The sequence below is a fragment of the Rhineura floridana genome, chromosome 2 (genome assembly GCF_030035675.1).
Source record: "Rhineura floridana isolate rRhiFlo1 chromosome 2, rRhiFlo1.hap2, whole genome shotgun sequence".
Taxonomy (NCBI): domain Eukaryota; kingdom Metazoa; phylum Chordata; class Lepidosauria; order Squamata; family Rhineuridae; genus Rhineura; species Rhineura floridana.
This window is the reverse complement of record NC_084481.1, coordinates 7,077,099-7,102,192: the sequence shown is the minus strand read 5'-3', so window position 1 is coordinate 7,102,192 and position 25,094 is coordinate 7,077,099. Positions and strand designations below refer to the sequence as shown.

Genomic DNA, 25,094 nt, shown 5'->3' with positions numbered 1-25,094 from the left:
TGTGCCGGAACTACGCATGCATCACATGCCCTCCCCACCACCAGTCTCCTCTATACTGGTTTAACAGAAAACACATTAAAAACAAACAAACAAAGTAATAGAAGGGGGTAGCACCCGCGCCCTCGGGACTCCCCAAGGGGAGCTGGGCTTTTATGCGTCCTGACCCAGCCAGCAGCTGTTGCAGGAAGCTGTGAGATTAACTGCAGCCTCTCTCTGGAGCAAGGGCCAGGCAGGGAGTCCCAGTCCTTGCAGCACTTACCAGGGACTTCAGCTGCCTGGACAGAGAGCAGCCCAAAGGAGCCAGCAGCAAGCAGCAAGCACCCGGATGCCAGATACTCACTCCCAGGGCAGGTCGTCTTCAGTCCCCTAGTCCTCAAATGCAAAGATGTATCCCTGAACACTAAAGTCAGGATCATTCAGACCATGGTATTCCCAATCTCTATGTATGGATGTGAGAGCTGGACAGTGAAAAAAGCTGGTAAGAGAAAAATCAACTCCTTTGAAATGTGGTGTTGGAGGAGAGCTTTGCGCATACCACGGACTGCAAAAAAGACAAAAAATTGGATGTTAGAACAAATTAAACTAGAACTGTCACTAGAAGCTAAAATGATGAGATTGAGGTTATCATATTTTGGACACATCATGAGAAGACATGATTCACTAGAAAAGACAATAATGCTGGGAAAAACAGAAGGGAGTAGAAAAAGAGGAAGGCCAAACAAGGGATGGATTGATTCCACAAAGGAAGCCACAGACCTGAACTTACAAGATCTGAAGAGGGTGGTTCATGACAGATGCGCTTGGAGGTCACTGATTCATAGGGTCGCCAAAAGTCGTAATCGACTTGAAGGCACATAACAACAAACAACCACTAGACTATTTAATGACCATTACTTTAGTGCAAGCTCCCTTTGTTAATTATTTTTCTGATATAATCAGCATTCCATAATGTGCAGCATAAGTGGCCAGACTTTGTTGGCATGCCTTCCTTTTATTCCTTCACCCTAATGGCTGTGTATCTGCTGTTGCTATTATCCTAGTGAAAAAAGGCAGAGGACAATTCATGCTATTTTCAGTCTGCCTGCTATCGTTTCCATGGCCTTTGAAAGATGTATGCAACAAGTCAAGCACCAAAGGAATCCACAGGAGAATGGCTCAGCTTGTGGTAGACAAGGACATTTCTGACACATTGCAAAATACACAAGACTTGGAGAGCTGAGGAATAGCAGATCTAGTGCCAAAATCTCCAGATTGAGAGTTGATACAATCAGATCTAAATGTATAGTTGGATGTTGTTGAGGTGAACAACAGATGCAGACCCTGAGCTAACTGGATCTTCCTCTAGTGAGTATGTTTCTTTTGCTAGATCTTTTGAAAATAAGGACAGAAACAAAAATCATATGAGTTTTAGTCAATGAATTGCATATTTCATCACATTAACCTGATTATACAGCACTGTGCACATGGAAAGCACTAAAACGGGCATATGTGTAATGCAGATAGATTTTCATTTTCTTTGCTCTGAGAAAATGTTTACCTGTTTGAATTTCAGCTGATTTACTTATGCTACTGTTCCTCGTTTAAAGGATTATTTAAATGCTGTTGTTCCTCATTTAGATGCTAATGATTAAGCAGTATATAAATGTCTTAAATAAATAAATAAATGGATCCAAATGTTTCATGCAGGCATGGTTCTTTCCCAGTCATAGTTCATCAGCATGTGTTTTGTAGTCTTGCGGCTGCACAAGAAGCTATTTGTATTTTTGGTTTGGAGCGAAAACATGACTGGGAGGCTTGTTTATTGTGGAATTGGCCCTCCTTGTGCATGCAAGTTTTTTATACCATCCACATGATATCATTGTCATCTAAATGCTAGCCTGTATTTTCCCTCTACATTTAATCCAGATTTACCCTTTCCCTGGAAAATCTTATACAGTATATAAATGTTGCCAATGGCCCATGTCCAATATCTGAAAGACCTATTTGCAAAATGAAACTCCCATCTGGAAGCACCTATAGCATGAGAAAGCAGATAACAGAATAAATAGTAACTATTTATAACAAGCAATAACGGAAGTTGAAATGACAATGGAATTTTTGGATCAGGATTTGAAGAAACAAAACTGCAGTTGTTTACCACATGTTCATTCATGTGTACTCAGCCAACAAATGTAATGAGCTCCATGGTGAAACCATAGAGATCACACTCTGGTACTAGTAACTGGAGAAATCAGTATTCAGACAGAAGACCATAGTTCACAATACATCAATATATATATAAAAATATACAGTTTTATTAAAAATAGAAATATTGATTAACCAATCCTTTTCATTCTATAAACAAGTGCCGTTTAAGTTGGACCAGCAGCTTAGGGCTGTTTTTACTTCTGTTTTCTATTTACACCGTCCTCAGTGAGTGCTCAGTGCTAGCTGCAAACATGGTCTTGTCAATTCACACCAGCAGTCCTACCTCTAAGAAGCATCAATCATATAGTTTCCTAATGACCACGCCCTCTAATTTTATATTCCACTGGTTGCTAGGTTTTCAAGCATGCTCAATTTGTTTCAGGTTAATTCTTTTTAAACAAACCAACAAACCCGGAAGTGCTATTTTCACTGCCCATAATTGCTAGTAAATTGGACATGCACAGATTTCTGTATTTCCAAAAGGCAGAGGACCCAAAATAAGTGTAAACACTCTAGATCAGGAGTTCTGAAACTTTGTCCCCTACTGTACCTCATCCAAAGTGCCAGTGGTCTTTGTGTGCAAATGAATTGATTTTATTCCTGTTTTAGCAATTGTAATATGCTGTGCTACATGATCTATGACTTTTAAATTTATTTGTATTGGTGCTATTATTTCTGCTTTGAGTTCCTTTATATTGATACTTTTTCAACTTTCATCTACACAAAAGCTACTTAAGTGCCCCAGCAAGCTGAGGTTGAAAGGCAAGTCTCCTAATGCATTACCAGATAATCACCTGCCTTTAGATATGTTAAATTGGCAATTACAAAGAAACGAGCTGGACAAGTTTATTTCAAGTTGGTATAGCTGGAAGTACCAAGCTTTGTTTGAGCAACACCTTTGTGCACAAGTTAAGGGAAAAAAAAAAAAAAAACCCACCTCTCCATGCTTTTTTTTAAAAAATGTACTGCCTTCAAGTCAATTCCGACTTATGGCGACCCTGTGAATGGGGTTTTCGTGAGGCAGAGAGGCAGTGACTGGCCCAAGGTCACCCAGTGAGCTTCATGGCTATGTGGGGATTCGAACCCTGGTCTCCCAGGTCGTAGTCCAAAACCTTAACCACTACACCACACTGGCTCTCCCATTCTTTTTAGCTTTCTGCAAATAAGGGAGAAATAGGTGAGTGCAGCTGAAAGTACAAACCTTAGTTTGAGCAGTATTATACCCTTGCGCACAAGTTAGAGCAAAAAAAATTAAAATAAATAAAGGCACTATTCATCTGCCAATAAGCGGGGCCGCTTGTTGCAGTAGATAGCTATAGAGCACTGCCAGTAGTCTGCCTCCCTGTGGCTGTTTGCAGCAACATAAAAAACGCCAGCTGGACTGAGGAGAGCAGCCAGAAGTTGCTTGTCAGCCCACAGGAAACAAAATGAAAGAAGGGAGGATATGGTGGGCATGGAAAGGGATGTATGAAAAAGTATCGATTGACACACCCATCTAAAAACATTGAACCAAAGCAGCTGCAACCACTAGTGGAGTGGAGTAGACACTATTTCCCCCCCCCCACTTTTCATATTATCAGTGGATTGGGTTAGTACATATTTACAGGGGGGAAACTGTGTGATAGCTTCTGTTTGCTGGTAACGTCATGTGAACAATGCTAATTAAGAGGAGATGTGAGTAGTAGTAAACCACCGTGTAGATAAATAAGCCCTTTGTTACAGCTGGGGCAGTTTGTGGTAGGAAGAGTTTCCTACAAAATATGAAAAAGGTAGGCAGCAAAAAATGCTAGAAGCCCAATTGTTATAAGGACAGCATTTGGATAAGAGCATATCCACCTGCTGCACTGGCAGTGTAGCTAAACTTAGAAATGGCAAGGAGGAAAAGAGCAGAGGTGAAAAATGAAAGAGAAATGCCAATATTACTTTTCTTATAGCATGAGATGAGGTGGGTGTTGAGTCCATGGAGCTTCCTTGGCACCAGACTAATGAGAGTTTCTGTAATGGCGGGTCTGGAGAGTCGTGCAGGTTTCTGAAGCCTGTACTTTGTGAAGCTTACTTGAATGGAGCTAAGAAGAGATGAGATCCCAGGACAGTTTACAAAAGTTTTAAAAACAGACATTAACATTGTTAAAGAAAACTAGTTTATTTGTAACGATTGGCTTATTATATTGAAATTTAAGAAAAAGAAGCATTAAAGGAAAAGAAAACTAAGAGACCGGGAAGGAACATTATGAGTTTTAAAGGTAGAGAAAACTGGATCAGAGCTTAACTAACAAGGGAGCTGGAACAGCGTGCCTCAGTGTCCCACAAAGTAATCCTCCTTCTGGACCCACAAAACAGATCCTTCAAGAGCGTACCCAAGACTGAACAATGATACCTAACTGGGATTCTTACAGGTCAAATTATACCTAGAGGATTTCCCCCAGCACATTAAAATAGAGCAACCTCTAATGGTCAGAGCACCTAACACTCTGGGCACCTAAGAACTGTCATGAATGTGGAATGAAACAGAGGTATTTCCCCCCTGAACATGATGAAATATCTCAATGTATTCAATAGCAGTAGTAGTGCTTGTAGGGTATGCTTTTGGATAGTTTGATTAAGTTATGAATCAGGTGTCTGCATGTCCAGATTTCTTACATTGGTATGCGTACCTAAGAGGAACTCATTAACCAATCAAGTTCAGCAAATGCAAAATACAACTTTCTTGCCGTGGCTGTCCCATCCTTTCCCAGGCAAAATGAAGTCAAAAGTACAGTAAATCTGAGCTCCTCTGTAACATATGCATTGGATCTGCCCTGTCCACAGCCTCTCAGCATGGCGGCAAGGAAGAAACTAATCAGGCAGTCCAACTCTGGATTGCTGGAAAGGAGCTCCTGTCTAGGTCAGTGGAGTGGGCTCCTTCACTTCTTGCATTTAGGAAGGAAGATAAAACCTCTCTCTTTAATCAGGCTTTCAAGCCCTACTAGAGTTCTTTGGGCTGCTGTGAAGTTTGTTGCTTGCTATTGCTTGCTTTTATCATTTTACTGTTTTTATTGTATACCATTATAATCTCCTTAGGGAGAAAAGCTGCTTATAAATTATTTCAGACAAATAAGTGTGCTTAGAATTGCAGCCTTATAGGAATCTTACACATGTCTACTCAGACTAAGTTCCATTGATATCAGTGGGGCTCGCTCATGGGTAAATATGTGTAGGACAGACCGCAATTTTTTACTGCCTTACCTAGTTCTGGCATCATGAGAACAGGCCTTCTCTGGGTGGTCCCCCATTTGTGGAACACTCTCCTCAGGGAGGTATGCCTGGCACCATCATTATCCACCATTAGGCTCCAGGCAAAAACATTTATCTTCTCCCAGGCATTTGATTCTTAACTTTGGATGGCTTTTAGAGGGTTCTGTAGTATTGCCTTCATAAGAATGATTGCTCCACCACCTTATGTACTGTTTTTGTTTTTAACATTCTATACATTTTCATCTTTATTTTTTATTTTAATTTTTTATTATCTGTAACCCGCTTTGAGTAGACAAGTTTGTAGAAAAGTGACCAACAAATTTTATAAATAATAAAAATAATGAGTGAAAGCTTTCTCTTTCTCTTTTGGTTGAAAAATAGTATGCATGTTCTGGGCAAGATTAAATTATACTCCAATATATTGTGGATTTTTTTGTCAATATGCGCCCATTTAACAGATAGTTTTAACATGCAAGCCTAGTTGCTGCTGCCGCTGCTAGCAAACCTTATTTTTCCCTGAGGGGTGTGTGTTTGCCTATAGAAAATTAGCATGTCAAAGATGGGACAGCTACCTTTAGATTATCCTTGAGTTGTGGGGATATATAGAAGAGCGTTCTATCATGCAATCCCACACTTGTTGGGCTGAAAAGCCCAGATACAGATTTCTACTTCAGGGAGAAATAGGCTCTCAAGTCTCATGGTTTTCATTTTGCAGAGTAAAGAGTGATCTGCTGTAGATCTGCATTCTGTTAACTAATTCAGTGTCTGTTAACAGATTCCTCTTTGATCTGTTAACTTACTTTGATGTTCTTGCTTATTATACAGCCATGAGAGTGGCTGTATGTAAGTCAGCATAGATTTTTTGCATTCTGCAATGTTAAATCAAAAATACCCCCATGCCTTTTTTTTTTTTTTACAATAATTTTTATTCAAATTTTCATAAAACATAGAAAACAAAATCATAAAACATTCAAAGACAAAAAACAAAACAAAACAAAAATGATTAAACAAAAAAAAATAAAATGTTGACTTCCCATTTGTCACATATCAAATCAGTTATAGGTCTACAATATATAACAATCCTGTCTCTTAAATCATATTATAAAATCACTTTCCTCCAGTAGTTATCTTAATTAATCATCAAATCTCATAAACATTACTTTATTCTTTCTACAAAAAGTCAAAGAGAGGTTTCAATTTGTTTAAGAAATATATCTATCAATTTTTCTCCAAATAAACATGTCGATTAATCCATCTCGTTAATAATTATAATAATCTTATTGTCATAACCATAGTCCAAATAAACATTTCGATTAATCCATCTCATCAGAATCTGTTAGGTCCAATAATTTCAATAGCCATTATTCCATTATCCCTATTAGTTCCATCTTCCATCTTCAATAGTCCTGTTAAGTCCAGTAATTTCAGTGTCCAATCTTCCATTATCAGTATTCCATAATAATCTTGCTGTTGTAGCCATAGTCATATAATAAGAGTCTGATGGGAATTTCCTCTATCCCAAATATTTTCTTGCCATCCATTCTGAATAAGTTGCTGAAATACTGTTGTAAAGTCATATCTGTGTTCTTCTTTTTTACAAAATGCACTGGCTCATCTCTTAAGAGTTTTTCCATTGTCACATGGCTGCAGTTAATTCCGTAGATTTTCTCTATATCAAGCTCCATCACATCATTCCAGTCCAGAAGATTATCCAAGCCATTGATAACTTTATCTCTAATATCTTCATTAATTTCTTCAAAGATAACGTTAAATTCCAAACAGTAGATTTTATTTCTAAAATCCATAAACTCCAGATCTTTTTCCAATTCCACATTTGTTCCAATCTCCAGGGCTTGTATCTTCCCTTTATTTTTTCTTTTCTCATCTCTGATCTCATTCTCCTCTCTCACAGGATCCCCTATTTCTTTAAGCTCCTGCGTCATTTTGCTCAGTTCAATTTTCAGCTCCTTACTACCCTGTCGCAGGGTTTGTTTCGTTATCTCAATCTCATCCATTATTTTCTGAAACATAGTTACTTCCAGATTCTCAGCCACTTTCTTGATTGCCATTTTTAAAACCACGAAAACAAAGCAAAACAAAAATAAAGAAGAACCACTTCTTATTTCAGCAACAATTGGGTTAATATTCCAGGCTTAATGACATCACAGTATAAACAGAGCAACCTGCCTTATCTCTCTATGTTCAAGAATGCAAAACAAATTTAGTTCCCAGCATCAAAACAGTTAGTGGCGTCGTGAAGAAGCAGATTCGTCAAAATAAAATAGACCAAAAAGAGAATAGTCCCAGACAATATAATATTCCTTGGAATAGAAATCAGGAATAGAAATCCCTCTTCTGTTTATTATCTTTAGAATGCACTTCCAGGACAGCTTTTTGCGACAGAAACAGAGATAAGCTGTTAATTTCGTGAATAACAGAGAAGAGTTATAGCTCACCCAGAAGTTTTCCAAAGCCGATCAATCTGACAAATCTCGTTTTGCTGCAACAATTTAAACCAAGTAAAAAAAATAATAGAAAGAAGGGTGCTTGCCTGTTAGTCCGTTCTCTCTTTAAAGAAAAGATAAACGTATCGCTTATACAGATAGAGCTTGTTCGGAAGTCCGTCCGGCATTGTTGGCTGGACCTTATCTCATAAATTAATGAAATCCAGTCCTCCCAACAAAAACAGGCTTTTGAGGTTGATCTCTACGTTTCTCCCTGCCCAGGAGAAATTTCATCAGTCAAAAAAAAAAAATGTTCTGACTGATTTATATCTGAATAAGCTTCTTTTGAGGCGGGAGCCCGTCTCAAAAGCAGGCACAAGCGAAGTCACCCTTCCCGGAAGTCCCCCCCCATGCCTTTCTGATGCTTCCCATAAACTCATTTCAGAACAAAACCTTACAAAATGTATAGTCCTGAACTCAGGAACACTTGCTTAACAACCCTTTAAATTTTAATGGCGATACACAAAACAGTCAGAGAGAATCGAGATTTCAAAGTCTAAAAAGAGAGAGAGAAAAAAACCACAGGCCACTTCTGGACTTTTTTTTCTCAGAGTTCTCATAATCTGTTGAAATTAATTAAAAATCAGCCATCTTCACAGAGTACCTGTAATCCTATTACTAACCTTGCCCCACACCCTGACCTTCATTTTTCTGCAGTTTAAAAGTTAAAAAAATCCCTGGCTGATTTTTAATTAATTTAAGAAATTTAGCATCAAACTCAATGATAATGTTGGGCATGCTCAGTAAGAACCAACTGTCAGTGTTCTAAAAGCCAGATACGCAGCTGCTGGGCTTGCCTAATCAGGGGGCCACACCCTCACCAGACTTTGATTTCACTTAAGACAGTCATGGCTTCCCCCAAAGAATCCTGGGAAGTGTAATTTGTAAAGGGTGCTGAGAGGAGGCTCCTATTCCCCTGACAGAGATCCAGTGGCCAGAGGGGTTGTTAATAGTCAGGTGCTCTCACTGAAGCCTTATGAGGGGAATACGGCCTCTCCTAGCAACTCTCAGCACCCTTCACTAACTACACTTACCAGGATTCTTTGGGAGAAGCCATGGCTATCTAAAGTGAAATAAAGGTCTGGTGTGGATGTGGCCAGGCATAGCTTTGGTTTAAATTTGGGTGGGAGGCTACATGTGCCTGCTGTAGAATAAAAAGATGGGGGAAACCATGACAAAGAATGATACTGTTCACAATGTTTTCCTTTTGGAAAGGAAAGGGGCTTCCCCTCTGCCCAGTGCTCACCCACCCAATCTCCTGCCCCCCTCCTCCCCTCCCTGCCTCCCTCCTTCCTCCCCTCCCTGCCCGTTCCCCAACTAAGTTTCACCTATCCTAAGCATCATTGTACAGTAGTAAATCTCACTGAACTCAAAAAGCAGACAAATGATCAAACCTCCCCGCCCCTTCCTCACTCCCCTTCCCCACTCCCCTTCCCCCTTGGTCAGTTTTACTTATTCTAGGACTATGACCCGGGAGACCAAGGTTTGAATCCCCACACAGCCATGAAGCTCACTGAGTGTCTTTGGGCCAGTCACTGCCACTCAGCCTCAGAGGAAGGCAATGGTAAACCACGTCTGAATACCGCCTACCATGAAAACCCTATTCATAAGGTCACCATAAGTCGGAATCTACTTGAAGGCAGTCCATTTCATTTTAAAGCATGATTGCACAGGAGTAAATCCCATTGAACTCAATAAGCATGCAAATGATCAAACCTGCCCTCCCCTCCCTTTTGCCCATTCCCTCCCCCTCCCTTCATCCCTTCTCCTCCCCTTCCAATCCCCCTCTCCCCCTTTTCCTCTCACAGAAAAGGAAGCAAAAGAAAATGATTTACTATGGGAATCTTCACTAAAATTACAAAGTAAATCAAACATATTTAAAGAGACTCTCTGAACTATATCAACTGTTTTAATATTGTTGCTTCCTCCCTGCTAAAACAACATCAGCACAGCACATGTCTTGTTTCTGTTATTTGGACTGATTGCAGGTGTTGCTACCACTCACCATATGCTCAGAGGCACATGTTACCAAATTCTTCCAAGCTACACAGGAAGTGGGTTGGACTGTGAAAGACCAACCCAAATTGTGTTTGCATTTTGACCAATTTGTAGGGCAGTCCAATATCTCAGAGAGGAGTTCAGGTCTCCTGTTCCTCTAGTGCATTCACAAAAAAGGTAAAGGTGTCACCGCACTTGTAGTGTGAGTCGTTTCCGACTCATAGGGTGATGTCTTGCGACGTTTACTAGGCAGACCATTTGTATGGGGTGGGATTGCCAGTCCCTTCCCCAGCCTTTCTTTACCCCCCAGCATATGCCGGGTACTTATTTTACCGACCACGGATGGATGGAAGGCTGAGTGGACCTCGACCCCTTTTACCAGAGATTCGACTTCCTCCTTCCATTGGAATCAAACTCCGGCCGTGAGCAGAGCTTCGGCTGCGTTACCGCCACTTACCTCTCTGCGCCACGGAGGATTCACTATAGCTGCCCAATTTTCCTGCTTTTAAAAGTTTGATAGAAATATCTGTTGGCTATAGGTGCGTTCTTAAACGGCAAGGTTTTTTGCCTATTAGTGAATTTTCTCTCTCATTTATTTGGAGAGGTGTTACATTGGCAGCTATATATACATTATGTTTATGCTTACCAGCTTCAACAATGGCCTTTGGAATTTACTGCATTTTGCCTGGGGACAAAGACAACTTCGTTATTTAGATATGTCACAGGAATAGTGTGCAATGCTTATTAAAATTGAGGTCTGCCTTCCAGTTCCTTTCACATTTTAAGGAGTGTTGATATTAATCCATAGTAATAGGATTACAGGATACAGGCTAAGAATCTACTGTTCAGTCATTTGGCTTTTCCTTTCTATATTTTAATTACATATTACTTGCAGGCTTGTAAATAGTCAATCATCAACTTGCATGCGGCAATTAAGAAATGCCTGCAGGTAAGCAAGTATGGAAACTTCCATTATATAGCGCCTGAGACCTACCTACACATCAGGACATCTCTGGTACAATTCTTACCTCTGCCAAGAACTCTGGTGCTCTGGGCAAGCCTTCCCCTCTGTTACTTCTAGTTGTACATCTGCAATTTGGGGATAATAGCAATGACCTACCTTATAGGGTTGTTAGGATTACTAGATAATGGCCCAGTCTGGATGAAACATGAAACCAGGGGTAGGCAATATGGTGCACTCCATGTGTTTTTGGACTCCAAGTCCCACCAGCCTCAGCCAACATGGCCAAATGTGAGGAATGATAGGAGTTGTAGTCCAACATGTGGAGGACATCATGTTGCACTAAATCATGATTTGTTTAGCTAAATTCTGGTTGTTTGTACATCCAAACCTGACCAGGTTCACTAATCATGCTTTGTTTGGGCCTGCAAACTAGCATCTGAAACTGCAGTTTGAAGTTGGCTTGTGAATCTCTGTTGTGGATTGTCATTACTGCTAAACTCAATATTCGGTTTAAAGCTAGTTTGTTGTATTGTTGTGCCCTTGATGCAGGGAAAATGGCTCACACAGCTAAGAGATTCTCCCTGGTGCTTTCATAGATCTCCTCCTCCCTCCTTACTCTATCTGGCACTGGCAACAGACACTTTTTCTTACCTGCCTTATCTCTAGGTATAGAAGAGAATTTCATCCAGTCTGCATTTAAAAGTGAACCAGCCTAATTTAAAAGTTCCTGGACATATTGGATTGGAACACAGCTAATCAGATTATGCACTTGTGCAGTTTTTGTTTTAAAAATACATAGAAATGTGTATGTTATGGGCAAAATGCATATATTATTAGCAAAATGCATAGAAAAAGATGCAGAAATTGCAGTTGGTGGAACTACATCATATATAATAATGTCCCTGAACATATAAGGCACAGATTTTCAAAAATCTGTGGATTCTGTAATTATGTATCCTGCATTTTTATTTATTATATAATTACTTTGTATTTTATCTGACCAAGCATATTATTCAAACCTCACACTGTCAAATTTACTTTTATTTCTTTTCAATGTTACATTATGAATTATAATGTATTTTTGAAAATTTGCTATTTTTTATTTGTAGTAGTTAATGAAAATGAATACTTTCTTTTTTAAAAAAATAAAAGATACCCAAAAGGTGTATTTTAGGGGGAAATGCATACAAAATGCATATTTTAGGAAAAGTAAATGCAAAATGTATATAATTTTAATGCATTTTCTGTGTAGTTTTGTGCACATAAAATAGAATGAGATGGACTCAGGACTGAACATATGTAAAACTGACATGGAATGGAAATAGGCCAGTCCATGCCCAACTCCTTACAGACGAGCTCCCCCTTTCCAGCCCAGTTTCCTGTCTCTGCAGCAGCCTTGCAAGTAAAAGGGGTGTTTTGTTTTGCAAGAAGCACTTTCACTCATATCTGTCTGTCCATGATGTTGGGTAATTGACTGTGCCATATTGGGCTACTAATTTTTGTGGACTTACTAACAAGGCTGATTTGTTGTATGAAACTCCCTGCCATCTGGGTGTCAAAGATGTTCTATGAGTGACCCCCTTCACCTTTGGTATACAGGGATTACTTTTTAAAGATCTGGCAAATCTTCTGATAGATTTGATGACTGTCTTTAAAGAGAGGTGCAGTAATCTCCCACTCCCCTTTCAAAATTATCACTGAATTGTATCCGTCACAGGTAGAATGATCTGCTTATTATTCTTGTAGATGTAAACACAGCTGCTCTAAAAAAAGCCAAGCCAATGTTCTCCAACATAAGGATCTGTCCGTTCAGAATGCCCTCTGCTTCTCTCTGTCTCTCTTCTCACTTCCTCATCCTGGTCTAGATAGAGGCTCTTGGCTAGGAGAGAAATGTTGGAAGCAACTGAGAGAACAGATGGTTCAGTTTCTCTCTTTGTAGCCTCAATCAAGTACATGCCAAAGCCCACTTGGACAGGAGGGGCAGGAGTTGCTTCCAACAGCTTCTGCAGCTCAAAAAGATTCAGAGAATCCTGCCTGTGGTATATGGATGGAGCTTTATTTTAAACAGCAGAAGCTATCAGTCACTAACCTTTTGTTGAATTAAGTCTTTTGGAACTGAGAAGGACTGTAGTTCACAGACTCTTAAGTTCAGATGTCAGCTCATTAACCTGTCATGGCAACAGAATTTGGAAGAAAGGCAACTTTTGCTTTTTGGGTAATAATGCTGGAAGATGGAGGTTCCAGCCTTTTCCTCGATGAAAACAGTGAATCAAAGATGATTGAGACAGTGTGGAAAGATGCTTTTATTTCCTTGTCTGCATGTACAAATTAAGTCTATTGCACTAGAAAGTGCACTTTATTCTGGTGTAGTCATATGCTTGATTGGTTTTCTGGTCTGGATCAAGCCAAGTAGGGCCAGCCCTACCATTAGGCAGAGTGAAGTGGGCAACTCAGGCAGAGATGCAGGTGGGTAGCTAGGAGAAGCTCTTCGAGCTGTTCCTGTCCTCTTCAGACAAGCAATACTAACCCAGGCGGTCTGGCTATCTTGTCTGGTTTCCCTCTTCGAACGCATCTCAGGTAGTATGATTGGGAAAGGCCCATGCCACACATTTCAGCAAGTATCACACATGCGTTGCTCTGCTCAAGTGATACATAGTGATATTTCTGCTGTGGCATTGCAGCACATGTTTGAGCAGGAAGTGGGCAGTTTGTGAGGTGTTAAAGGGCACAGGTGTATATGCCATGCCGCCTACCCTGTATCCCCTACGCTGCCTTTAGTCGCTGTCTTGTTGCTGGTATTGAAGTCAGGTTCAACTGCTAGTCTCATTAGCTGCTGTAAATAGACTGGGGGCAAGGCACCATCTTACCCTTTATCCAGGCAGCAAAATATCTTGAGCCAGTCATATCTAGGGTCTTTCTTGCAGAAGAACATAAAGGAATCCTTCTGGATCAGACTCAAGATCTATCTAATTTAGCAGATGCTTCCAGGAGGCCCAGGTAGGGCATGAGGAAAAAAGCCCTCACCCTCTGTTTGTTCCTCAGCAACTGGTATGTTCAGCAACATACTGCTGCCATAGAGATCTTTTCCAAGCAGTAGGTGAGATGTTAGTGACGGGGATGAGGGAGATGGGATTTGTCTAACATACACATCGATGAGTGGAGTCAGAAAAAATGGAGCCTAAATTTGTTTGAAATTGCTGAATCTTTGACCTCAGTGGAGCCTGAATACCTTTGGCACATCAGACAGAAGACAAATTAATGACTTCTGTACGATCCTTTCCTTTGCTGGAAAAACAAAAGAATGAATACAAGCTTGCAATAGAGTTTATGTAGCTCTTTCCCAGGCAAATGAAAGCAAAGCCAGAGATCTACAGTATAAATGAATGCTGTGGTGTGAGTTGTATTTGCATGACAGAGCCATTAGATCTGAGTTATGGCAAAGAGCCAGAGGACTTGGAATTCAGCTCTGTGCTAAATGATGAATGATAATGTAATCAACTGAGGATCTGGAGGCTACGTTGTAGTTGATTAATTGATCAGAGAGGCCAGTAGCCAGGAGTAGCCAATATAGTACTTTCCCAACATTGTGGTCTACAGCTCCCATAGTACCTGACCGTTGGCCATGCTGGCTGGGGTTGATGGAATTGCAATTCGTAACATCTGGAGCACACCACATTGGCCACTCTTGTTCTAGGCTGATCACAGAGGCTGCAGAGAGACAGGTGTCATGGGGGAACTTCTGGCTGCAGCAACCCCTCCCTCTTTTGCCTCCTTTCTGGGTCTCCTGGTTTTAAGAGAGAATTTTCTAGAACTCTTTGAATGCCAGTGTGGGATTAGTAGCCACACCCACAGATTCTTACACACTTTGCATTGGATAGCATAGAAGCAGCTGTGTAGAACAACTCTTCATTTGCTGCTGTGTTGGGAATTTGGAAGGTTGAGTAAGTTTGGAAGATGGGTTGAGTTTCTAAAGTCAGAAAAATACTTATACTAAGTATTGTCTGAAAGTGCTGGAGGAGTAGGAAAGGTTTTGATGCTGAACACTGGACATACAAGAGCAGTCAAGATCTAGGGAGCAACAACAGGAAAGTCTGAACTGACAGCCCAGCAGCAGATAAGTATAAAGGGGGCCATCTGGAGTTTAGCTTCATGCCAACCAATCGTAGCTTGTTTTCTTGGATAATAAGCAGTCTGGATAATACTGTGTTGGTCTTGCATTGTGCAGTGGTGTTAGTAACATGTATTGATAACAGCCAACATCTGCACAGGAGGGTTATAAAGTCATTTGTTTTTTGCCAGGATTTTCAGCTGTAGGCTGCTGAGTGTTAATACTGTTTATGATAAACTTGTTCTCTGTGTATTATTGTTTTATTGCAGTGTATTTTAGCATTTTGTAATAGTATTTTACTGTATTTTGTGAGATGTTGTAAAGATGTTTTGTGGCCAAAAGTGTGTGTGTGGTGGCATATTCATATGGTGTGAACAGAGCTTGGAAAAGTTAATTTTTTAAAACTACAACTCCCATCAGCCCCAGCCAGCATGGCCACTGGATTGGGCTGATGGGAGTTGTAGTTCAAAAAAGTAACTTTTCCAAGCTCTGGGTGTGAAGATACTGGTGGCACATAAATGGATGAAAATGGAACAGGATGAAGTGAGATGAAGGCAGGACCTCAGGATACATCACTCATGTGGCATCCTAATTGATTTGTGGCCATCATAGAACTAGTTCTTTGCTGCCGATAGAAAATAGCAAGAAAAGATTTCCTCTACTTCCCTTACACAAGATAACTCTGCACCTGTGTCAGGGTTAGGTGCTCTGATTGTACTGCACATCCATAGCATTCAGGTTTTATTGATGTTTTGTGTGTAAGACAACCTAGAGCAACCTTGAGATGTTGTTGAATGGACACCAACTGTCATCAGGGTCAGCATGCATGGCCAATAGTCATGGAATTGTAGTCCAAAACATCTGGAGGACACCAGGTTGTGGAAGGTAAAAAGGAAATGTGAAATTTTAACTAATATGCTCAGAAGAGCAATGAGAATTTAGACTTGTGCATTGCAAATCCTGTTCATGTTTGTTTGGAAGTAAGTCCCACTGTACCCAATAAGACTTATTTCCTAGGAAGTGTGTTTTGGATTATATCCTATGATTCCTGTGCAGTGGCTGCCCTTAAGACTTTGACTGCCAGGTGCAAAATATAATTCCAGATTTAATTGCACATGTATGCTGTGTACATTATCCTAGAGCAGTGTTTCCCAAAGTGTGGCACGCGTACCCCTGGTGGTACGCGAAAGGGTTTCAAGGGGTACGCAGCCGAATGTTTTTTTTTTTTGTACTTTATCATTGGGTTTTAGCGGCAAAAAGCGTGTGCGTGTGTTCTTTTAAGAGAAAATACAGTTCTTGTGATTTCTCCAGTTTCTCACACAATCATGTGAGGGAAGATCAATATAATAACAGTGGTTTATCCCGATGTTATTCAACGCGTAGTCTCTTTTGCTCTCAATGCATTCCTTGTCTTTTAGTGCACCCCTCCAGTTTCTCATAAGAGTCAGACTCCCTCACAATGACTTTGGTCACCAAAAAACGCTTCTACAAACAGACAGATGGCGCCACAAAGATATTTATGCGTATGCTCGACTACAAAAATGTTCACACCAGGAAGCGGGGAAGTGGGGTTTTTTCTCTATCTTCAGCCCTGCAGTGGCCATCTCGCCAGCCACTTCCCTCTTGGGGAATCTCGTGCTGTTCAGCTGCAGAGCGGTTTCCCCCCCCCATCCTGCCTGGCCTGCCCACTCATTAGCTGTGAATTTTAGGCGGGAGGTTTGAATCCCCTGCCTGCTCTTGGGCTGCGTGCCTGAGTGGCTTCCCAGGCAGGATGGGGGAAAAAACACTCTGCAGCCAAAGAGTGGGAGATTCAAACCTCCAGCCGAGGCAAGTGCTGCCTCTGTAAACACGCTGCATGCTGCATGATTTTTGGCTGGAGTTTCCGGTTTTGGGGGGTCCCCTCCGGGTCTCCAGCTAACTTACCTTAATCTCCGGACTCTCCGCTTCGATTTAAAAACAACAGCTAAGTTTCTAGGTCATCTGGTTCCCAAGATATACACCAAAACGTCAGCCCCCCCCCGCAACTGTTCCGATCTGCATAGCAGCTTTTAGCCAGAGCTTGGAAAAGTTATGTTAAACTATAGCTCCCATCAGCCCCAGCCAGCATGGCCACTGGATTGGGCTGATGGGAGTTATAGTTCAAAAAAATAACTTTTCCAAGCTCTGGCCTCTAATCCCGCCCTTTCAGGATTGTAGCCAATAAGGGGAGCCAGGCTTGTGATTTGTTGACCCAGGCAGTGCTTAGGCTTCATTACAATGTCAAAATGGTGGTTTTGAGGTCTTCAGTTTGCGTAAGTAAGAATATAGTAATATATTTCACAATTATTTTTGTGAAAGTTGGGTACGCCGGTAAAATCAATGTCTCAAAAGGGGTACGCGCATGTTGAAAGTTTGGGAAACACTGTCCTAGAGTGTTCACTCTAGGATTCATGCATGAAACATGAATATCTTGGAGGTACCATCCTGAAGTAAATCTGTTTAATGATTCAGAAGTGTAAAGTAATGCCATCCTGTGATCGCTAGAAACTGTTTATCCCTAATGCCTTACATATACATCTACCTAGCTTCTGAGGCTCTCTTTCATGCACTACCATCCAAACTGAAGACAGGGGAGAGTGCTGTTGCACTTATGTGCTGTTTGTGGCCTTCCCATTTGCATCTGGTTGGCCATCGGGAGAACAGAATTCTGGACTATATGGGCCTTTGCTCTGATCCAGGAGGGCTCCTCTTATGTTCCATAGAAACTAAGGTGGTTGCCATACACTGAGTTAGATCAATGGTCCATCTAGCTCAGTACAGTACACATACTGACTGGCAGAGATTTTCCAGGGTTTCAGGACAGGAGTCTTTCCCAGCCGTACCTGGATATACCACAGACTGGACCTTGGACCTTTTGTGTGCAAAGCAGTGACCCTTCTCTTCTTTGTAATGATAGCAAAGTCATGGAATCCTTTCACTAGGGAAGGTTAACTCATTCCTTCCTCACTAGCTTTTAAGGGTAAGACACAGGGTTGGATCCAGCGTAGCACTACATGAACATTCCATTAGTACAAGGATTTCTGTTTGCACAACTGAATGTTCTCCCCTGCTCCTTCCCCTCTTGCCCTCTAAACTTGTTCTAAGAGTTTCTCCAGCCCTCTGGAGCAGAGTTAGGGACTGCATGGGGGGGGCGGAGAGAGGGGGGAAGTCCTGTTGTGGAAGCGGAAATCCTTGCAATGACGTGACAAGTTAGTTGAATACCACCCGTAGTAATCCTCTTTTGGGAAAATCCCCTTTTGGGAAAGCTTTGATAGGTTTTTATGAATATATTGCCATTGGCTGGAATCTTACTCAGTCTGTTTTTAAACAATGTCTTAATTCTGAATTGTTTTTAGCATGCTTTTTAAGCCTCTTTGGAAATTTTAAATTAAAAAGCCAGTTAGAAATACGTTCATAAGCAAATAAATTATACTTTTGTCTCTTGCAGTCTATCCGAGAAGTTACAGGCTATGTCTTGGTAGCTTTGAATCAATTTGAGTACCTTCCATTGGAGAATCTGCGCATCATTCGTGGAACAAAACTCTACGATCATTCTGCATTAGCCATCTTCCTTAATTACAAAAAGGATGGCAGCTTTGGACTCAGGCGGCTTGGACTGAAGAACTTGACTGGTAAGGGAAGCACCTATATCTAGCTCTTTGTTCCTTCTGGCTGGCAGGTGAGCATCTCCAGAAGCATCTCAGTACTTCAGTCAACAAGAAGGACCTCCATATACAGTTGCTATTTTTTCCCAGTGCACCTGGGAATAGGAGCACTGACAGGCAGAAATTTGGTTGGTGAAGCTTTTCCTAGTATGCCAGTGCAGTAATGAGGAAAGCTTCATCTGTTGCAGTTCCCTTGTCATGTAGAGATGGGCAAATACGTCGATTTTTAGAAACAAAGTGTGTTGTTTCCAATTCAAAACAATGCTTTTATTCATATACAAGTGTGCACAAATGTAATTAAAACTATGTGCACCATCCCCTCACCTGCTGTTTATTCATTACAAATGACCTAGTGAAAAAAACTGCTGGGTCTGCCCTGAAAACTGGTCATTGAGCTCTCGTCCATCCAAAAGAGATTGCCGTGCTTGCTGTTTTTTATTTGGATGGCACCCGATGCCAGTTCTCCATTTAGTGAGGAAGAACAAAAATGTTCATAACTGACTAATACCATATTAACTTAGGAGGTATCCCATATTTTCAAGTATGTAGAGATCAGTTATTGTAAATTATGCATGCAAAAATAAACAATGCTATCTGGTTATTTTTTAAAACCTTGCTGTGTAGTGGTTAAGGTGTTGGACTGTGACCTGAGAGACCAGGGTTCAAATCCCCACATAGCCATGAAGCTCACTGGGTGACCTTGGGCCAGTCACTGCCTCTCAGCCTCATGAAAACCCTATTCATAGGGTCCTCATAAGTCGGAATCGACTTGAAGGCAGTGCATTTGGCTTCAGAATGTAAATGCTTCACTAAATTCCTAAATACTAACAAAGAATTGTCTGTTTTAAGTCTAGAGCTGATCTGAACGTGCCTCCACACCTTGGAAGCCCCATCTTCTGGCTGTGAAGGTGGGGAGGTGTTTTCCCCACTTTTCAGAGATGGGCTGGCAAAATTCTTACAAATTTCAGGACCAGGCGACTTCTGTTTGTAGTAGTCAGCAGCAAAGGCTTCTCTTTCTGTCTTTAAATTTTTTTTTTGCTGCCATGGAAAAGTGTTGGCAGTTCTCCTAGTGGTGTCCATTTCACCCCATAATGTTTCTGTGGAAGGACACCCTTCAAGGAGCATTGTTTTTTGGGGGGGACCTGACTTCATCCAGTGGGGTAGCCATTTTTTTTCCTCCTGGCAGTGCTCCTAAAAAGCCGCTACATTGTGACTTAGTATGTTTCCGCAGAGGCATTGTGGGGTGAAATAACCGTGGACATCATCAGGAGTGCTGCTGCTGCTGCTTTCCTACAGTAGCAAAAATTGTGCACACATATATAGTCTGAAGAGAGGTCTATTTATTTCTCAAGCACTGGTTGTTCGCTGGCGCTCAGTGAGGAAGGCAACTGTTCCGATTATACTTATTCTTCATTGTTCTATGCCTAATTGGTTGTGCATGGTGCAAGAGCTTCACTAAGGTTTGTGTGCTGCTTATCAGTGGTATAATCCCCTGTGCCCTCTTCCCAGGCAAGCCCCATTAAAATTAATTGCATAGAATGCTTGGTGTATTTCAGACTGAGCAGATATACATTTTCTGTTGTGACATCTTGCTCAGGTCATTGTGATATGACGGCTTGAGGTAGTGACATAGCTACAATTCAAGACCCGTTATTTGATTGTTGCTTTATTTCTGCAGGATCTGGTGTTTTTACTGGCCCCAGAAAGGTGCCCATAGATCAAGTCCTAGGCAGTATTATTTGGCTGATAGATTTAATGGAGAGGGAACTGGCTTGCACATCAATCCCAGATTTTCCCTCCCTCAGCTGTCACCTGGCAGTAGCCATTAAATCAGACTGTGTGACGTCCTGGGCCTACAGCCCTCCTTCCTCCTTTCTGCCTGAAACAGGTGACCCCAATGATGCCTGCCTCAGCTTTGGCCAGTTACCTAGTGCACTACAAGCCTCAGCTATCCCCTTCCTCCCTGGAAGTGGCCAATGGATTAAATTATACAGCTGTGTAGCCAGCATGGATTTTTCATATTCCACAATATTAAATTGAAAATACCCCCATGCCATTCTGATGCTTCCCATAAGCTCATTTCAAAACAAAACCTTATAAAACTTATAGTCCTGAACTCAGAAACGCTTGCTTAACAACCCTCTAAATTTTCGTGGTGATACACGAAACACTCAGAGAGAATTGAGAGTTCAATGTGTAGAACAAGAGAGAAAAAAACCAGACTCATGTTGGACTTTTTTCTGTCAGTAGTCTCATAATTTGTTCAAATTAATTAAAAATCAGCCATGTTCACAGAGTACCTGTAATCCTATTACTGACCTTGCCCCATACTCTGACCTTAATCTTTTACAGTTTAAAAGTGGGGAAAAAATATGCCTGGCTGATTTTTAATTAATTTAAGAAATGTAACATTGAATCTATTAAGTGTTGGGCATGCTCAGTAAGAACCGTCAGTGTTCTAAAAGCCAGACTCACAGCTGTTTGGCTTGGCTAATCAGGTGGCCATACCCATGCCAGATCTTTATTTCACTTGAGACAGTCATGGCTTCCCCCAAAGAATCCTGGGAAGTGTAGTTTGTGAAGGATGCTGAGAGGAGACTCCTATTCCCCTGAGAGAGCTCCAGTGGCCAGAGTGGTTTAACACTGAGCTCCTCTTCTGGGGATTGTAGCTGTGTGAGGGGAATGCTCCTTTCCTAGCAACTCTCAGCACCCTTCACTTCAGAAACTACACTTCCCAGGATTCTTTGGGAGAAGCCGTGACTGTCTTAAGTAAAATAAAGGTCTGTTGTGGATGTGACAGCTTTGGTTTAAATTTGGGTGGAAGACTACATGTGCCAGCTATAGAATAAAAAGGTGGGGGAAACCCTGAAAAACAATGATACTGTTCACAATGTTTTCCTTTTGTTTTCCCTCTGCCCATTGCCCACACATCCAATCTCCTCCTCTCCTTTATTCCACAATTGTTTTTTGGAGGGTTTTTTTTAGTGTAAATGATGCGAAGAGTTGCTGCACTTCACATATTCACAGAAACAGAAGCAAAAGAAAATGCTTCACTAAAATTGTAAAGTAAAACAAAAATATTTAAAATGACTATCTGAACTGTATCCTCTGTCTTAATATTGTTGCTTCCTCCCTGCTAAAACAAGATCAGTGCAGTACATGTCTTGCTTATGTTATTTGGTCTGATGGCAGGTGTTGCCACCACTCACTATATACTCAGGCACATGTTACCAGATTCTTCCAACTGCACAGGAAGTGGAGTGGACTGTGAAATACCAACCCAAATTGTGTTTGCATTTTTACAAATTTGTAGGGTGCTACAATATCTCAGAGAGGAGGTCAGGTCTCCTGCTCCCCTGCTGCATTCACTACAGCTGCCCAATTTCCCTGCTTTTAAAAATTTGATATAAATATCTGTTGGCTATAGGTACACTCTTAAACTGCAAGGTTTTTTTGCCTATTAGTGAATATGGTTTATATCTGTGGGTTTATGAGTAGTTATTAGGTTTAGACCCTTATTTGGTAGTGAAGTAATGACCAAGCACCCACTTGGATTTTTTAAATAAATAAACAAATATTTATTATGTTTACAGAATCAGTTAAAGAGGTTATGTACGATAATGTTCTAAACTTAATCTGCCTGCCTACCTACACTAAAACCAACCCACAATAAGACCCAAACCCCACTCACTACTTGTCAACGGATCAAGCCCTGTCCAAACCCCATCTATCTCATAAACGTAGCCCTGTTCTAAATAATAACTGTCACTTTACTCCTTTTTAAACCTTTCAGTCATTCCCGTCTCCCTTGCAAACACTCCAGCTAATCACACTCAACATTCTGTTAACCCTATCATACCTAAACATGGGTTAACAGAAATAAACATTCTGATTTTGTCACAGACGTCACCAGGGGGAGACTGGACAGCAGGGCTATTCATGCAACCAGCAATCATCTCTGGCAATAAACTTGGAAATTCTCTAATAAGCTGAAATTATTTTTTTAGGAAAAATTAAATCCAGTTCCTCAGCATTTAAATTCATATAAAAATATGAGTTCTATTTTTTCAGTTTCTGATGGACTATATATATATATATATATATATAGGGCAAACGACTATATTTTGGTAAAAGGCACTCCAAGCTACAGAGGATACTTGGGCCTCTAGTGACAAAGATGAATCCAGGAGTACCGCTGGGCTAATGACCTGGTTCTTCAGAGGGAGTGCTTTTTGCTGTTGCTTTTTTTAGCATTTATTTGTTGATGATGGATTATTACATTTGCTATTATTGTATTTGATTATTGTTGTACACTGCCCTAGAATCTGTCTGCAGGTTTACAACTCCTTTGAAATTTTAGGGAACAAGCAGCTCTTGTAACCTTTTCAGAGGGAAAGTTCCAAAGTTTTCACTCAATTCCTCACTGTCATTGCCCTAATCAGATGTAAGAACATTCTGGACCTATTGACTAGTCTTCAGTTGGCAAAGGGGCTGACAGTGGGAGAGCGCTCTGCATTCTGGGCAATGCAAGGCTTTAAAGCAGCCTTCTCCTACCTTTGCTCTCCAGATACTGTCCAATGGTCAGGGATGATGGGGATTGTAGTCCAGCAAATATCTGCAGACTCAAAGGTGGAGAAGGCTGCTTTAAAGGCTATAGCCATTAAAACTCATTGCAGCTGGCTGTGCAGCGGCAAAGTCTGAAGCTCCAAGTGTGCTGAATGAGTTCCTTTGAGTCAAAAGAAAGGAAGAAGCATCGTACAGACATGCCTTGTAAAGTGTGGGCACATGTGCTTCTAGTACTGAGGTACATAGTATTCATTAGTTCATGTTCTAACCAGGGGTGTGGTTGTCCAGAGTCTTAGACCTCTTACTTTTTTGGCAGCTGGGCCCCAGCAGGATCTCAATGTCTCCAGCATCCTATGATCCAACCAGCACGAAAGGGGAATGTGTTAGCCGCTGAGAAGAGTCTTCTAACATGCTTTTTTCTCCTTTCCTGCTAATTGGAGCCAATCAGAGTGAAAGGGGGTGGGTCAGCCACTGATAACACTCTTCTCAGTAGCCAACACACCTCCTTTCGTGCTTATTGGTTCTTCGGGATGTCTGTTGTGAGAGAAGTTATTAATAAGGATCTCTCTCTCAACCCAGCAACAGGAAAGGGGGGAGGGGGTGTGGCTCTGACTATTATTAAGGGACTCTGCACTTCTGAATTTGCTACTACACTAATAGTTCCAACTGATGGTTGGTTAGCTAGTGTGGATGCTTTGTATCCGAGCTTTTGCACAAATACCTTACATTTTTCATCCATTACTAGGAAGCGCAGAAACTGAGTGTATCTTATCTGCCTCATGCTGAATATTTTCTGATGTGATCTCGATAGTGTGAAATAGCTGGGAGGGAGGTGGCGACAGGGTGTTTAAATTTTCACATGATTGCAGGAAAATATATAGGATTTTGGAGACTGGGGAAACCGTTTGAGTAGACACCTTGCTTTTCACTACAAGAGCAAGGCACACCACCCCTTCATGTCTAATTGTGTCAGGCATGTTGTCTTTGCAGTAGTAAAACTGGGTATATCATTTCAGAGGGGTGGCTATCATATTATCAGTCACATGCTCCTGATTCTGACTTCCAGTTATTCTTAAGCCTGTGTTCATTCTCTGCTCAGTCTGGCTGACAAAAGGCTGCAAAAGGAAGATTGCACTGGTAATAATATAAACTGGCAGGTGTTTTCTACTTCATTTCATGAAAATCTGTGGAATTGTACTGAGGCTTTGGGTGTTTGAGATAACATATATGTCCTGTCTTCAGTTAAGAAGCTCTTCTGTTCTTACATGCAAGTATTTGCAAAGATGTATGTCCTGTGATAGCATATTTCATAGTAAGCATGGCTAAACTCTATTGCTCTGTCTTTGTCTATCTGTCACTACAATTGTGTTCCTCCAGTATTTGGGAGTAACACTATGAAAGATGTTTAGGAAGGACTAGCCCTGCCATGTGGGATGGTGCCATTCAGGTGGCACCATGAGGGGAGGGGCAGCAGATAAATGAAAGCAAGCACTGGTGCCTGAATGACACAGCAAGATTTTTCTTTGTTTGTTGCAAGTATTGATCTTAGTGGGGATGAGCTTCACTTTAGGCAGCACTGTTATCTAGGATATGGCTGGAAATAGATCATTACAGAAAAAACAGCTGGGAAAATATCCAAAAGTTCTATAAATGACTAGCTTTATTTTTGGTAAATTGCACAATCCAACTTTTTGAGTTTGCTGCTCTTTTTCCTTTTGCAACCATTTCTCCAGAGAGCAGGTTCCCCTCCCTCACTTGATTTCTGTAGCACCACCTTTGGATGTTTTCTTCTCTGGATTGGTCCAGCTTTCTTGTTTCTCGAATGTAAATGCAAAATTGTCTCAAAGTTA

At 41.1% G+C, this 25,094-nt stretch overlaps 1 protein-coding gene across 6 annotated transcripts in view; it reads left to right on the top strand.

Moving 5' to 3' along the window:
- The window catches only part of ERBB4 (erb-b2 receptor tyrosine kinase 4), a 1,247,562-nt gene that overhangs the window by 633,936 nt on the left and 588,532 nt on the right, over nt 1-25,094 (top strand). For all 6 annotated transcript variants that reach the window (XM_061607686.1, XM_061607684.1, XM_061607681.1 and 3 more), the window contains exon 3: nt 18,462-18,645. In XM_061607686.1, coding sequence (XP_061463670.1) covers nt 18,462-18,645 — 184 coding nt within the window. The remainder of the gene's footprint in view (nt 1-18,461; nt 18,646-25,094) is intronic.